This window comes from Lissotriton helveticus, chromosome 11, assembly GCF_964261635.1.
Source record: "Lissotriton helveticus chromosome 11, aLisHel1.1, whole genome shotgun sequence".
Classification (NCBI taxonomy): domain Eukaryota; kingdom Metazoa; phylum Chordata; class Amphibia; order Caudata; family Salamandridae; genus Lissotriton; species Lissotriton helveticus.
Genome location: NC_136072.1, coordinates 1,034,104,557 through 1,034,119,257, shown reverse-complemented (window position 1 = coordinate 1,034,119,257; position 14,701 = coordinate 1,034,104,557). Strand labels below are relative to the sequence as shown.

The 14,701-nt window shown below is 51.3% G+C and overlaps 1 protein-coding gene across 19 annotated transcripts in view; it reads right to left on the bottom strand.

Annotated features, from left to right (window-relative positions):
* Positions 1-14,701, bottom strand: part of ATXN2 (ataxin 2) — a 1,876,777-nt gene that overhangs the window by 794,296 nt on the left and 1,067,780 nt on the right. For 17 of the 19 annotated variants that reach the window (XM_078667457.1, XM_078667461.1, XM_078667458.1 and 14 more), the window contains one exon: positions 123-275. In XM_078667457.1, the coding sequence (XP_078523583.1) occupies positions 123-275 (153 nt within the window). The remainder of the gene's footprint in view (positions 1-122; positions 276-14,701) is intronic. The other 2 variants (XM_078667445.1, XM_078667446.1) reach the window with 1 other exon arrangement.

The following is a 14,701-nucleotide window of genomic DNA, read 5'->3' as shown; positions in this document are numbered from 1 at the left end:
ACTACTTCATTTCTAATAAACCACATGTCACAAAAATATAGGTGACAAAAGAGATATGTAAATGAATTGAAAATAATGACTGGTTTCAAACCACACCGCATAACAAACTGGTATTGTTTTACCTGCACTCCTGGACTTACAGGAACTGGGTACATCATATTTGGTGCAAAACAAACTGGTTGTGTATACACAGGTGTTGGCGGTTGATGACCCACCATAGACGGGCTGGGCTGGGCTTGGGGACGGGGAGATGTTGGAGTTGTAGAAGGTTTAGGCTGCAAACAGAAAGGATTACTGTAAAATATCATTAAATATAAATCTTTTCTTAATCAATATATTATCCACTGTAACAAAAAGTTATCCTGACACCCAATGACTAAATGCATTGCTTTTATCTACAAGAAAACACAACCTTCTTTAGATTATACACCAGAGTGAAATGCTGTTCATTTACTTCTACCATCCTTTATGAGCTTTCCTCCGGAGGGAGAATAATAGTATACAAATAATTTTATGTAATTAGCGCAGATAAATAAAAATGCAAACTTTAACTGACCATTACCAACTGAATGAACAAGTTACTTACCTTCAGTAACACTCTTTCTGGTTGTGAGTATGTAGCTGCAGATTCCTCACCACCTGAATATTACCGAGGTGTCACACTGGACACGAAATCTTTTCAGCAGTAACTCTGCGCACCGGTAGGTGGCCCATATAGGCCCCACTCCCACGCGCTGACATCAGTTATTTTCCAGACAGTCAGTGCCTCCAGGCGCCAAGTCCCAAAAGAAAGTTGCATGACCAGTGTGCTGGTTCCTAGATTTGGGTTCTTATTAATGGATAGTCACAGAACGGGGCAGATGGGAGGGTCAGTGAGGAATCTGCGCTAGATAATCTCTCGACCAGAAAATATTACAGAAGGTAAGGAATGTGTTTTTGTGATGGGAGACTTCTAGCAGCAGATTCCACAATCTTGTGAACAGATAGTTAAGCAAACCATATATGGAGGTGGGTGTGTGAATGGACTCAAAGCAGAAAGTCCTGTAGGACTGAGGGGGTGAAATGCCACTCTCAGCGGATTTGACTGTCCAGACAATACTACCTGGCAGATGTCTAGGGCAGGGACTCTGCATGCTAATGCAGTGGTAACAGTTTTGACCCTGGTAGGATGACCATGCAGAGGTTGCTTTTTTAGCCAATGTGTAGCGATCTTAAAGCAGAGCATGATCCAGTGGGAGATGGTTCTATTCTACAATGCCTTGCTTTTTCTCACTCCAGCAAACAAAGAGCTGATAGTCTCCCCGGTGGTATTTGGTATAATCTATATAGAAACTCAGAACTCTTTTTGGCTTAAAGTTATGGAGTCTCTCCTCCTCCGTAGAGGGGTGAGGCAGAGCATTGAACGCCGGCAGAGTGACTGACTGACGTGTCACAGCATTTAGCAGAAAGAACAACCAGTTTGTCCAGGAAGAAGGTGGTACACACCGGGTGGACACATAGCTTGAAGCCCACTCACACAATTATATCATGGTGATGAGGAACACTGTCTTGAGGGTGAGGAGCCAGAAGAGACAGCTTTGAAGCAGCTCAAATGGAGTACAGATTAGAAAAGTGAGGACCAAATTAACATCCCACTGTGGATTGGCCAAAAGAGGAGGAGAAAATAAATAATGTAACCCTTTAAAATGTCTCAAGAAAGGAGACTTGAACAAAGAGGGCTGATCCAGCAACTGTAAAAAAGCTGAAAAGTACCCTTCAACTGAATCCAGGGAAAGGTCTTGCAGGGCCGGGCATAACAAGCATTACAATATTAGATAACTTGGCCTGAATATGCTGGGAACTGCACTAAGTCTCAAATTTGTCCCAATGACAGGCAAATACAGTATTAGCTGAGGGACGCCAAGATCAATCACCTCTGAAGGAAGGTCGAGAGTTTTCAGCTGTCGCTGCTCAATCTCCATGCATGAAGGTGGAGCCTGCAAAACTTTGGGGGCTGCCCTTCTGCTGCAACAGCAGATTCTCCCAGACGGGCAGCCTGACTGGAGAACAGATGCTTTAGCCCAGGAGTTCTGAATACCATACTCTCTATGTCCACCCAGAGCCGCTAAGATGTCTTTGGCCCAGTTGGACCTGATCTTACTGAGAACTTGGGTAGAAGAGGTATCGGCAGAAAGGCATTCAGGAGTACTGAGCTCCACTGGAGACAGAACAAATCTCGGCACGAGAGACACCTGGGAAACCCAACAGCGCAGTAATGCTGACATTCTCAGTGTGGGCAAAGAAATGGAGTCAAGGTTCTCTCCAGTCTAAGAAGAGATCTTGCACCACTTCCCGATGTAACCGCCAGTCATGCCCCGCTAGGAACGAACAGCTGAACTTGTTCATCCTACGTTCAACGATACTGCCAGATCGTTCACCACTAGAGAGATCCCTTGGTGGTCCAGCAATTTCCAGGGGTCATGGCCTCATGGTACAGGGTTCCTGATCCCACCCAGTTTCTTGCAGTACCACATGGCGGTGGTGTTGTCTGTAAGCACCTGTACCAGCCTCGCTTAGATGGAAGGAAGGAAGGCTTTCAACACCAAGCGGATGGCACTCAGCTCCAAAAGACTGATATGGAGCCAGGATTCTGCCAGAGACCAGAGGGCTCTGAACTCGACATCTCCCAGATTGTCACCCCATCCCAGCAGCATCTGTCATCACTGTCAACTGTAGTTGGTGAAGGAAGAGGGGTCTACCGCTGATACAAATGCGTTCCAGTAACCGCCTTCTACAAGTCTTTTGAAGTTTCCTCCGAAAACAGACCGTGGTTGGAGAGGTTCCCTTGATGCTGGGCCCAGGGGAACTTCAAGTACCGTAGTAAAGCCTGCATAAGCCACCTGGCACACTCGACCAGCAGGATGCATGAGGCTTCAGTCCCAGCAGCTCAGCATCGATCTCACTGAAATTAAGGACCTAAGTTAAAAGGTCAGGATCATGGGGGGCGTAGCCAAGATGGCGATGGGTGCGGACGCCTTTTAATATAGCTCCGCAAACAGTCCGCCAATTATCCTGCTTCCAGCCCTTATAAGCTTGCTGATCCAGTAGCAAACGGCTGAGCATTGCTGTATCACTCCGCCCAATTGAGTTGCCAGTGTTGTATCCCCCAACAACACCGGAGGCATGTAACTAAGTGACGCGTGCTCAACGGCCTGGCATTGGATGCCGGCGGCGCGTCCCAAAACTCAGGCATGGACCTAGCCGGCGGTGAATGTAACCCTGCCAGAGTGGACTGCAAGGGGCGCCGCACTTCCGTTGGCCTGTCCGCAACACACAGTTACACCCAGGGAGTAGAAACGTGACTCCCCTGATGACCGGGTGCGGCGGTGCGGTCTCCTTGATTGATTGATTGATTACGCCTCCTCTCGACCAACAACGGATCTGGTGGCCTCACAGAGCAAGTCGCATTCTCCTATCCTGAACTTGCACACCCTGATGCGCACCGAGGCTGTGGACGTTTAGGCCACGAAGAGCGGGACACCGTGGTGACACTGTGTTACACAAGCGAGTAGGAATAGGCTTCCCTCCAAATTGACCTACTACAGGCTGTACAACCCTAAGCTCAGCTAGCAGAGGAACCTGGGGAGAGCTGGGATACAATAGTTTATCGGGAGGTAGCAAGCCTTGAGCGCCAAGAAGCATCTTGCAATAGTAACTTCAGAGTGGCCCAGCCTACACTACCATATACGCACTGTGCTGGCCTGAACTGTCACAACAGTGTCCCTACCCACCATAGTGCGAGACCAACAGGGACAATGGCATACTTAGCGACTCTGTCAGCTGGCTACGACCCACAACACCAGGCAAAGCTTCAGCACTGCACCGGAACAATCGGTGAGGACTTGGGCTTCGTGACTCACATGCCCAACTAATTCTGGGCACTGGCGGGGACCTTACAACACAGCCCGCGCTCATACTGCACCGTGGAACGTGATCTCCTGCAGCCCCGCTCGTGGACGCCTTCACAAGCAAAGGGAGAATGCGCCCTTTGGGGGCCGACGGTGCCGCGCTCAGTATCCAGACACAATCAATCAATCAATCAGGACATTTGTAAAGCGCGCTACTCACCCGGAGGGGTCTCAAGGCGCTGGGGAGCAGGGGGGTTTGCTACTGCTCGAAGAGCCAGGTCTTGAGTTGCTTCCTGAAAGAGAGGTGGTCCTGGGTCAGTCGGAGGTGGATGGGGAGGGAGTTCCATGTCTTGGCTGCCAGGTAGGAGAAGGATCTTCCTCCGGTGGTGGTTGTGCGGATGCGTGGAACGGCGGCGAGGGCGAGGCTGGTGGTAGAGTGGGAGTGGGAGTGTAGAAAGTCAGGCTGTTGTTGAGGTACCTAGGGCCCAGGTCGTGGAGAGCCTTGTGTGCGTGGGTGGAGTCGTCTGAACGTGATCCTCTTGTTGACGGGGAGCCAGTGCAGGTCTCTCAGGTGTCTGGAGATGTGGCTGTGTCGGGGGATGTCCAGGATGAGTCGTGCGGAGGCGTTCTGGATGCGCTGGAGTCTTCTCTGAAGTTTGGCTGTGGTTCCGGCGTAGAGGGTGTTTCCGTAGTCCAGTCGGCTGGTGACGAGTGCCTGGGTTACCGTCTTCCTGGTTTCGGTGGGGATCCATCGGAAGATCTTTCGGAGCATACGCAGGGTGTTGAAGCACGACGACGAGACGGCTTTGACTTGTCTGGTCATCGAGAGGGAGGAGCCCAGGATGAAGCCCAGGTTACGTGCGTGGTCTGTTGGCTTGGGAGCGGTGCCCAGGGCAGGGGGCCACCAGGAGTCGTCCCAGGCGGAGGGCGATGATCCCAGGATGAGGACTTCCATCTTGTCTGAGTTCAGTTTCAGGCGGCTGTTCTTCATCCACTCGGCGACGTCTTTCATCCCTTCGTGGAGGCTCGTTCTGGCGGTGGCGGGGTCGTTGGTGAGGGAGAGGATCAGCTGGGTGTCGTCGGCGTAGGAGATGATGTTGAGGTTGTGTTGGCGTGCGATGGCTGCAAGGGGGCTCATGTAGACATTGAGGAGGGTGGGGCTGAGTGATGATCCTTGTGGTACGCCGCAGATGACTTCGGTGGCCTTGGATCTGAACGGGGGGAGGCGGAACCTCTGGGTTCTTCCGGTGAGGAACGAGATGATCCATTCCAGTGTCTTCTCTTGTATTCAGATGTTGTTGAGGCGCTGTGCTAGGGTGCGGTGGCAGACCGTGTCGAACGCTGTGGAGAGGTCCAGGAGGATGAGGGCCGCTGTTTCCCCGTTGTCGAGCAGGGACCCGATGTCATCTGTGGCTGCGATGAGGGCGGACTCGGTGCTGTGGTTCTTGAGGTCGGTTGGGTCCGCTGTTGGTTTCTTCAGGAGGGCGCTGAGCTCGGCGTGCTTCCAGCTCTCCGGGAAGGTGGCGGTGTTGATGATGTCCCGGAGTTGGGGTGCGATGATGGTGTCGGCTTTGTTGAAGACGTGGTGGGGGCAGGGGTCGGTTGGTGATCCGGAGTGGATGGTGTTCATCATGCGGGCGGTGTCTTCGGTGCTGACCGGAGTCCAGGCGCAGAGGGTGGTGGTGGGGGGCGTTGGCACGGTGCTTGGGTGCGTGGTCTGTGCGCCGAAGCTGTTGTGTATGTCGGCGATCTTGCTGTGGAAGAACGAGGCGAGTGAGTCGCAGAGGTCGTGCGAGGGAGTGATGTCGTTTCCGGCGCTGGGGTTGGAGAGCTCTTTGACGATGCTGAAGAGTTCCTTGCTGTTGTGGGCGTTGTTGTCCAGCCGTTCCTTGAATGCTGTCTTCTTTGTGGTGCGGATCAGCTGGTGGTGTTTGCGGGTGGCGTGCTTGAGGGCAGTCATGTTGTCAGTGGTCTGGTTGGTGCTCCAGGCTTTCTCGAGGGTGCGGCAGTTCTTCTTGGAGTTCTTGAGTTCGTCGGTGAACCAGGAGGCTTTCTTACTGCCGGGTCTGCTGGGAGGGGTCTTCAGTGGTGCGAGGGTGTCTGCGCAGTTGGTGATCCACTGTGTGAAGTTGTTGGCTGCTTCGTTGGGGTCCGTTGCGTTGGCGGGAGGGTTCTGGCTGAGGGAGGTGGTGAGCTGGTCGGTGGTGATCTTGTTCCAGCTCCTGCGAGGAATCTGTTGCGGGTGGTGGTGGGTCGTGGTTCTTCTGAAGCGGACCCAAGGAAGAGGGTAATGGACTTGCCTCATCTTCCTCGCCACATAAGGTGTGAGTGGTCAAATAGGAAAAGCAAATATCCCTGACCAGTACATTCACAGTGTATTGCTCATGTACTGCATGTGTTAGTACCTGGATACAAAGGTCGGGCTTTTTGAGGTGGCAGAGAGGACTATGTCTTGGGTACCCAATCACTGGAAATCTCTTTGTAGGACACGCAGGGGGATTTCCCACTTGTGGACTTTTTAATGCATCTGCTTAACAAGTCCACAAAGCTATTGCCCATCACATGTAGGTATTCTGCTAAACGGTAGATCTTGTTGCCGATTGTCCACAGCCAGATCTCCTGTGCTAATGCAAACACCTAAGAGGTGCGAGTACCCCCCTGTTTCTATTTGTAATACATGGATGTCATGTTGTCTATCTATAAGAGGACTACGTTGCTCTAAACAAGCTTGTAGGTCTCCAGCAGTTCTAACACTGGGCTCAGTGTTAAATGTTGTCATAATGAAAGCATATACCAGCATATACCAGCCAGCAGAGGGTGATGGCATTTTAGCAGCTGGTGCCTCTTTCTCAGTCCACTTGTCCTGTTCCTTTATAAACTGAAATGAAGCTCTTGGATGTGATGGCATCGTGCATAGACGTTGTGCCACATGCAAGACTACACGTGTCAGAAGTATTACTCAAAGCAATGGTCACAAGCAGTGCGTCATTGGGAAGATCTAGTGTTAATAAAGGCACGCATCCAGTGGTTCTCTCTTCAGTTGTGGAACAGCAACAATCTGTTGCTCGGCAGACCTTGCTTGGGCCCACAGTAAGTAATCATCACCAACGAATCATCACTCGGTAAATGGGGTACACATCTCATGAACATGACTCTTCAAGGTACTTAGCCCCTTAGCACCGGTGATAACACATCAACTGCCTAGAGCTGCTGGCCATCTGCCTCCAGTTTAAACCCAGAGATTCATAACCATGCATACCAGTGGAGAACAATGCTTGTGGTATACGGGTGGAAGTATTCACATCACTGAGTGCAAAGTGGATATATGCAATTGAGATAATCTTCATCTCAGCCCCTACCTCTTCCTCCCTCTTCCAGTAGGCCTCAAGGCCAGTAAGAACATAAGTTACTTACCTGTAAACTGTGGTTCTCCAGTATTGGTGTCTTTCATAGATTCACATGCTTGAATATTCCCCGTCGTCGAAGTGGGAGTCCCACGGTACATAAAATAGCAGTAAGAAATGCGTTACTTACCTGTGACTGCAGTTATCCAGTATTAGTGTCTTTCATAGATTCACATGCCTGAATCATTCCCCGTCGTCGAGACGGGAGCCTCCGGTATATATAAAAGTAATGTCCTAAGACTTACATAGAAAAAATAGGCCTAAGGGTCTCACCTTAGTGTCCTATCCACGTCCTTATGTAAAAAGGACCAAAACAGGGTAGGCCCAAGGGTCCCACCTTGGTGGCCTATCTGTGTCCTTTTGTACAAAGGACCAAAGTAAAGAGAACCAACCAATCAGCTACCACCTCCTTCTAGAACCTTCCTGTCAGGAGCCCAAGTCTCTCAGATTTTCGTACGCACCAAGCTAGTTAGGCGTAAACTTGTTAGAGAGATAGGTGAGTCCTTCCAGGGGAGGCGGGAGGGTGCATGTGAATCTATGAAAGACACTAATACTGGATAACTGCAGTTACAGGTAAGTAACGCATTTCTTATCCAGTATTTGGGTGTCTTTAATAGATTCACATGCCTGAATCAGAGTAGCAAGCAATATATTATGCACATTTCTGATGGAACATCATATACGAGTCTGAGATAATACATATCATGCGACTGCAACCCACCAAAATGCATTGTCATGTAAATAGTAGTAAAAGAATGTGCATACCAGTAAAGGATGGAGGGATGTAGGAAGGCTCACCTCACTGGAATAGATGGCGAAGCACTGCTCGGCCCACTGCTGCATCCTTCATCAGCTCATTATCCAGGCAGTAGTGCCTGGTGAAGGTGTGCGGGGACTTCCAGGTTGCCGCCCTGCAGATGTCCAATACCGGCACTCCAGCAAACAGTGCCGCAGACGTGGACATGGCTCTAGTCGAATGAGCTTTGACTCGTGAGTCCAAAGGCCGTCCGGCCTTGTCGTGACAAAAGGTGATCGCAGAAGAAATCCACCTCGAAATACTCTGTTTCGTCAGGGGCAAGCCTTTTCGTGGTCTACTGAAGGCAATAAAGAGTTGAGAAGACTTCCGGAAGTGTCTTGTCTTGTCGATGTAAAATTTAAGACATCTCTTCAGGTCTAGTGAATGCAGTGTCCTCTCGGCTGCAGTGGTAGGATTTGGGAAGAATGATCTAAGCACCACTGGTTCGTTAAGGTGGAAGTCCAAGGGGACTTTTGGAATGAACCGAGGGTTAGTCCGCAGAATGACCCTGTCTTCTCTGAATTGCATAAAGGGATCTTGGATGGAGAGAGCCTGCAACTCACCGACCCTTCTGGCCGAGGTGAGCGCCAGGAGGAGGGCCGTTTTCCAGGAGAGGAATTTTTTCTCCGCTTTATGGATGGGTTCGAAGGGATGCTTCATTAACTGAGTACCACATTGAGGTGCCATGATGGAGGAATTGGTCTTGGTCGTGGAAAGGACCTGTATAGGCCTTTTAGGAATTGTTTTATAAGCCTGTCCGCCCACAGGGACGCAGTCCTTGTGAACCTGGAAATCGCCGCTAGGTGCACTTTGATGGATGCATGTGCGAGGCCTGATTGCGCAAGGTGCAATAGGTATGGCAGCAGCTGCTGTGGAGTGGTGTGGAAGGGGTGCAAGCCATTATCCACACACAAGGAACAGAATCGCTTCCATTTTAGTGAGTAGGTTTTAGTAGTGCTGTCCGCTCTAGCTTTCGCAAGGACGTCTCTGCACTCTTGCGGGATATTCAGGTGGCTGAATTCGCGGTATTCAGGAGCCAGGCTGACAACTTCAGAGATCTCAGATTCAGGTGGAGGACCTGCCCCATGGACATCGTGAGTGTGAGAAGTTGGCCTGATATGCAGTGCTCACTATTCTAGTGATCACTATGTATCAGTCCAAACAACCCTTATTGATCATTGGTTGTAAGTCAACCTTATAGACCAGCTATCCTAGTAGCATGGATACGAGCAGTCTAGGCTAAGACTCTAGAGGGCGTGTTAAGCCAGCTGTTTTACCATCACATTACCCCTTGAACACCAAGTGAAAGGACACCACACAAGTTGTTATCAAAAATAAAGTATATTTATTTATAACAAGACTACCCTGGCTCTTTATGAGACAGGGAGCTAAGCACACAACAAAACTCTTAAAGAATTACTGAAAGTCGCATAATTTACACAAATGCCCGAGGGGCACGAAAAACCATATACACAAGAAGTGGAATGCGAAGTTACTAGCAGGTAAGTAATACTTTTCTAGACTGTAGAAACGCTAGGCCTACAATGCTGAACCCTTAGATTAGAAGCAGGAGGCCTAGGGACGCCGTGTGCAGAGTGGGAACTCTCACGCGTAATGCGGGAACAAGTCTATGGATACTAGCACTTTGCAAAGTTACTGTTCTCGGGCGAACCCGACTAGGTGGGTCGAAAACAAGGGTGGATCCGAACACTTAGGGTGTTGGACTATGCTGGAGCACCGGAGTACTCAGTTTACCTAGCCCAGGGGCTGCGGCTGCATAGGGTTCAAGTTGCGTCGGAAACCCTCGTTGAAGATCCAGGAGCCTGAAGAAAGAAGTTGCTGGCAGGCGGCCAGTGAAGGAGTTCGTGGTGATCCAAGCCTGGATCAGGGAAGAAGAAGACCTGTAAGCAGAGGGGACCAAGTTCTGAATCACTAGCCAGTGATTTAGGTGGGCACCAGGATGGCACCGGACAAAGTCACCTCGACCAGGTGAGTGGGCGCTGCTGGGCTCTGCAGTCTCTCGGACCAGGAGGCGTTGTCGGCGACCAGGATGGAGGTGCGAGCTGTCCCACGAAGGTCTCTGCTGTCGACGTCGCTGGACCCAGGATTGGGGCAACAAGTCTTGGCAAATGCAAGGCCCACGCGGTGGAACTAAAATGGCGTCTTGAGTGGACCAGGAGGGTCCAGGGTACTTCTCTGAAGGAGGGAAGCAAGGGCCAGTCTGGAGCAACCAGACCAGCGATGTTTGTCGTTAGAGTTCGTCGTCAGAGGGTCACTAGCCAACGGGCAAGTGACCTGGACAACGCGGTGAGCAGCAAAAAGCAGAAGGGCCCCACGCAGAGCTCGTGGATGCAGGGGGGCTGAACTTCGGTGCTGGAGCTGCTCAGGGTCGGGGCTTCTCTTACCCCAAAGCACTCAGTCAAGGGTCACTCGGTGGTCGTGCTGGACAAGCGTCGGGCAGTTCTGAAGATGGCCGGTCCCTCGAGGTCTCGTCGCACCCACGGATCACAGCTGGGCTGATGATGTAGGTTGAGGTCAGAGGTGCCAGGGAAGCCGGTTCTCGTCGTGCTGGAGCAGTCTTGATCCGGAGGAGAGACTGGCAACAAACCGCGATGCTTGGTTGGTGCCTGCTGCTGCAGGGTGACTACTCCTTAGTCACAAGGGAGAAATCTTGAGAAGAGTCTTGAGTTCTTCGTGTAGAAGGTCGGTTCAGGATTCAAAGATTGATCTAATTTGGAAGGGGGCCAGTTCCTACCTTTATCCTGAAAAAGGGGGCTGGCAGGCGACTAAGTCCTGCCCTATGGGTGGGACTAGGAGGGGGGTGGTTACACCCCTCTCCTTTGGCGGGCTTTCCCCAGATCAGGGGCTGGAGTGCGCCTGGAACTGGTTCAAGCCGGCCTATGCACAGTGAGCACCGGGGTGCCACTTGCAGTCACCTTCCTCTCAAGCCCTGCCTACCTAGAATACACAAAATCCTGTCTGGGACAGTGCTGGCACCGCCCCTGGCAGGAAACCCTTTGTCCTTGCCTCCTGTGCTGGGAGGACTCCCAGCAGCAGGAGGGCAGACTTGTGTCTCGGTGGCAGCATCCATCTTGTGGAGCTGAGGCTATGTCTGACTTTAACCGGGGTTACAGGTTACATACATGTCGTGTCCCTCTAGAAGGGTGGAATGCTAACCCCGTCGCCAGAATTGGCGAGGGGTTAGTATTCCAATTCGTATGACACCTTACTCGACATGTTTTGATAAAGCGATACCAGAGTTGGCATATAACCGCGAGGATTATAATGCACTTAATAGTATATGTTATGCGATATCATGGAAACGGCTAAGGGATGGATCCCGAAAGCCGCAGACAGGCTCAGCTCATGCCAGAGCACTATCTCACACGATTCCAAGCACTCTGCCTTCAGGATTGTCAAGGCCTGCCATAGGAGTGACTGATAGGAATACATGTGCCCATTTTAGGGTTAGATATAGGAATACTATATCTACAGGGACTGATAAGGTGACTCAGTATCCAATTAGATATGTACCTAAGGTACATGGAATCCATTTTACAGAGAGAGCAGTAGGCCTGGGGTCCTGAATGGCAGGGCCCCAGGTCAACTAAGTCAGAAAACCAGCAAAACACCAGGCAAAAAGTTGGGGGCAACCATAGTCAGGGATCTACCTTCCTACAGTGAGCAGGGCTGGAAATTGCTGTAGGCGAAGTGGGGGCCGGGCGGAGAGGCGATGAAGGTCCGTGAACCAGTGCTGCCTCGGCCAGGATGGAGCAATTAGGATCAGAGTGCAGGGCTCTGACTTCATCTTCCTGAGAACCCTGGGTATCAGTGGGAATGGCGGAAAGGCGTACGCAAATACGTTGCGCCATGCGATGGAAAATGCATTCCCGAGGGTTCCTGAGTGGTGATGCCTGCTTGCGAAACTTGGGCATTTGGCGTTCTCTCTGGTGGCAAATAGATCGATTCGCGGGGTGCCCCACTCCTCGAAGATCTGCTCCAGCACCTCCGTGTCCAGCTCCCATTCGTGGGAAGGAGACCTCTCTCTGCTCAGGGCGTCCGCCAAGACATTGTCCTTGCCCGGGACGTACTCCGCTTGTAATGTTATTCCATGTTCCAGAAGCCAGTTCCAGACCCTTTGCGATTCTCGCGATAGTGAGATCGAACGCGTCCCCCCCTGTTTGTTCAGGTAGTGCATCGTCGTGGTGTTGTCCGTCCTGACGAGCACTGGGGAGTTGCGAATGCGCGGTAGGAACGCCTGGAGAGCCAGGAAGACCGCTCTCAACTCCAGTAGATTGATATGGAGCTTGGTCTCCTGTGTCGTCCACTTGCCGTTGATTTGAAGTTCTTGGAGCACCGCTCCCCACCCTTCCAGGGATGCGTACGTTGTTATGACGTGTGGTTCTGCAGGGAGGAGGAACGGCAGTCCCCTTGACAGGTGTTTGATGGAACTCCACCATTGTAAGTGGTTGATCATAGGTCGAGTGACGCGTAGGCGGTCCTCGAAAGATCCCGTAGCCTGCGTCCATTGCCTTGTGAGTTGCTCTTGGAGAGGGCGCATTTTGAGGCGGCAGTGGGGAATGAGCAGTATGCATGAAGACATCATGCCGAGGAGGGACTTGAAGGTGCGGACCGGCAGAGTCTTCCGCGAAGCCACTGATTTGGCCAGGGAGATGAGTTTGACCTTTCTCTCCTGAGAGGGGAAAGCTCTGACGCGTACCGTGTCCAGAGTCGCTCCAAGGAACGTGATGACTTTGGTAGGTTCCAGTGTCGACTTTTCGCGGTTGAGGGTCAAGCCTAGTCGGCGGAAAATATCCAGACAGGCGCTGGAGGATGAGGCTGCGGCGGTCACGGATGGCGCTTTTACCAACCAGTCATCCAGGTATGGGAACACCTGGTGGCCCTGTTGACGAAGGAAGGCTGCCACCGGGGATAGGCATTTGGTAAATATCCGCGGGGCAGATTTGAGGCCGAATGGAAGGACACGAAATTGGTAGTGTTGTCCTGCCACCGCAAACCTGAGGAACTTCCTGTGCCCTTTGAGGAGAGGAATGTGGTAGTAGGCGTCCTGAAGGTCTAAGGATGTCATGTAGTCTCCTTCCTCCAGGAGACCTAGGATTTCCTGTAAAGTTACCATGCGGAACGATTGTTTCTTTAGGAACACGTTGAGTGCCCTGAGGTCCAGGATTGGCCGCCACTTTTTTCCTTTTTTGTGGATTAGGAAGAAGTGAGAGTAGAAACCTTTCCCCTTGTGGGCCTGTGGAACTCTCTCTATCGCTCCCTTTTGTAACATGGAAGCAATTTCCTGAAGAAGCAAACGTAGGTGCCTGTGGGATCGTTTGCAGGGTGGTGTCGGTGAGGGAATTGAGACAAATTCTAGGGAATGTCCAAATTGAATGATTTGTAGTACCCACCGATCCGTTGTTATAGTTTGCCAATTTTTCAGAAAGTATGAAAGTTTTCCTCCAATTTGTAAAGAATGCAATGGTGGATGGGCTAGCCATTGAGACGAGTCATTGGCGGTTGCCTGCAGGGCGTTTTTGGTTTTTACCTCTGTAGTTCGACTTGCCGTAGGAAGTCTGGCGCCCCTGTTGGTTTTGCCGCTGTTGGAATTGTGGTTTGCTTTGTGAGTACGAATAGGACGATCTATTTTGGTAGGAACCTCTATATGAAGGTTGTCCTCTTCCTCTGTTGCCACGAAAGGACTGGTTCCGAAATTGCAGGGTACCAAGAGCCTTGGCAGTGTCCGTGTCCTTTTTAATAGTGGTGGGGGCCGCGTCAATTTGTTCACCAAAGAGGTGCTGGCCATCATAAGGCATATCCAGGATTCTAGTTTGTACTTCCTGGCGGAAGGAGGTGGCCTTGAGCCAACCCTGTCGTCTCAGTACTGCAGCACCTGCCAGTTGCCGAAAACCAGTCATGGCAGCGTCAATCGCGCAGTCTATGAGTTCGGAGGTAGACGTTTGGCCTTCTAAGAGGAGCGAATGAGCCTTCCCTTTGAGATCTTCTGGCAGATTAGAAAGGTAGGGTGCAATGTCTGCCCAGAGTTGGCGATTGTAACGGCCCAGGAGCGCAATTGAATTCGCCACTTTCACTGTTAGGGCCGACGTGGTAGTGAAGCGTTTGCCAACTGCATCCAGTTTCCTGCCTTCCTTGTCAGGTGGCGTCGAGAGAGGCAATGCTGGATTTCGCGAGTTCTTCTGTGCCGCTTGAATCACTACAGAATCTGCCTTGGGGTGACCTGTGAGGCATGCTGGCGCCGAAGATGTTGCCTTGTACTTTTTATCCAGTCTGGGCACCAAAACTTGTATAGAAGCTGGTGTTTGCATGAGTTGTTTGCCTTACTTCCAGATAAAGTCAATGATTGGGATAGATCTTGTTGACTTCTTAGTGGGCTCCTTGAAATCGTAAAGGAAGCATTCAGTCTCTTGTGTTTCCATAGACACATGGAACCTCTTGGCAGCCCTCTCTATGAGATTGTGGAATCCACCGATGTCTGCGGGTGGTGATTCCGAAGACTGTGGCTCTGGAGAGGCCGGAGAATGTGCCACATAGTCCTGGTCTGCATCCGGGTCCGACTCGTCGTCCTGGACTTCACCCTCTTCCTGTTCTCT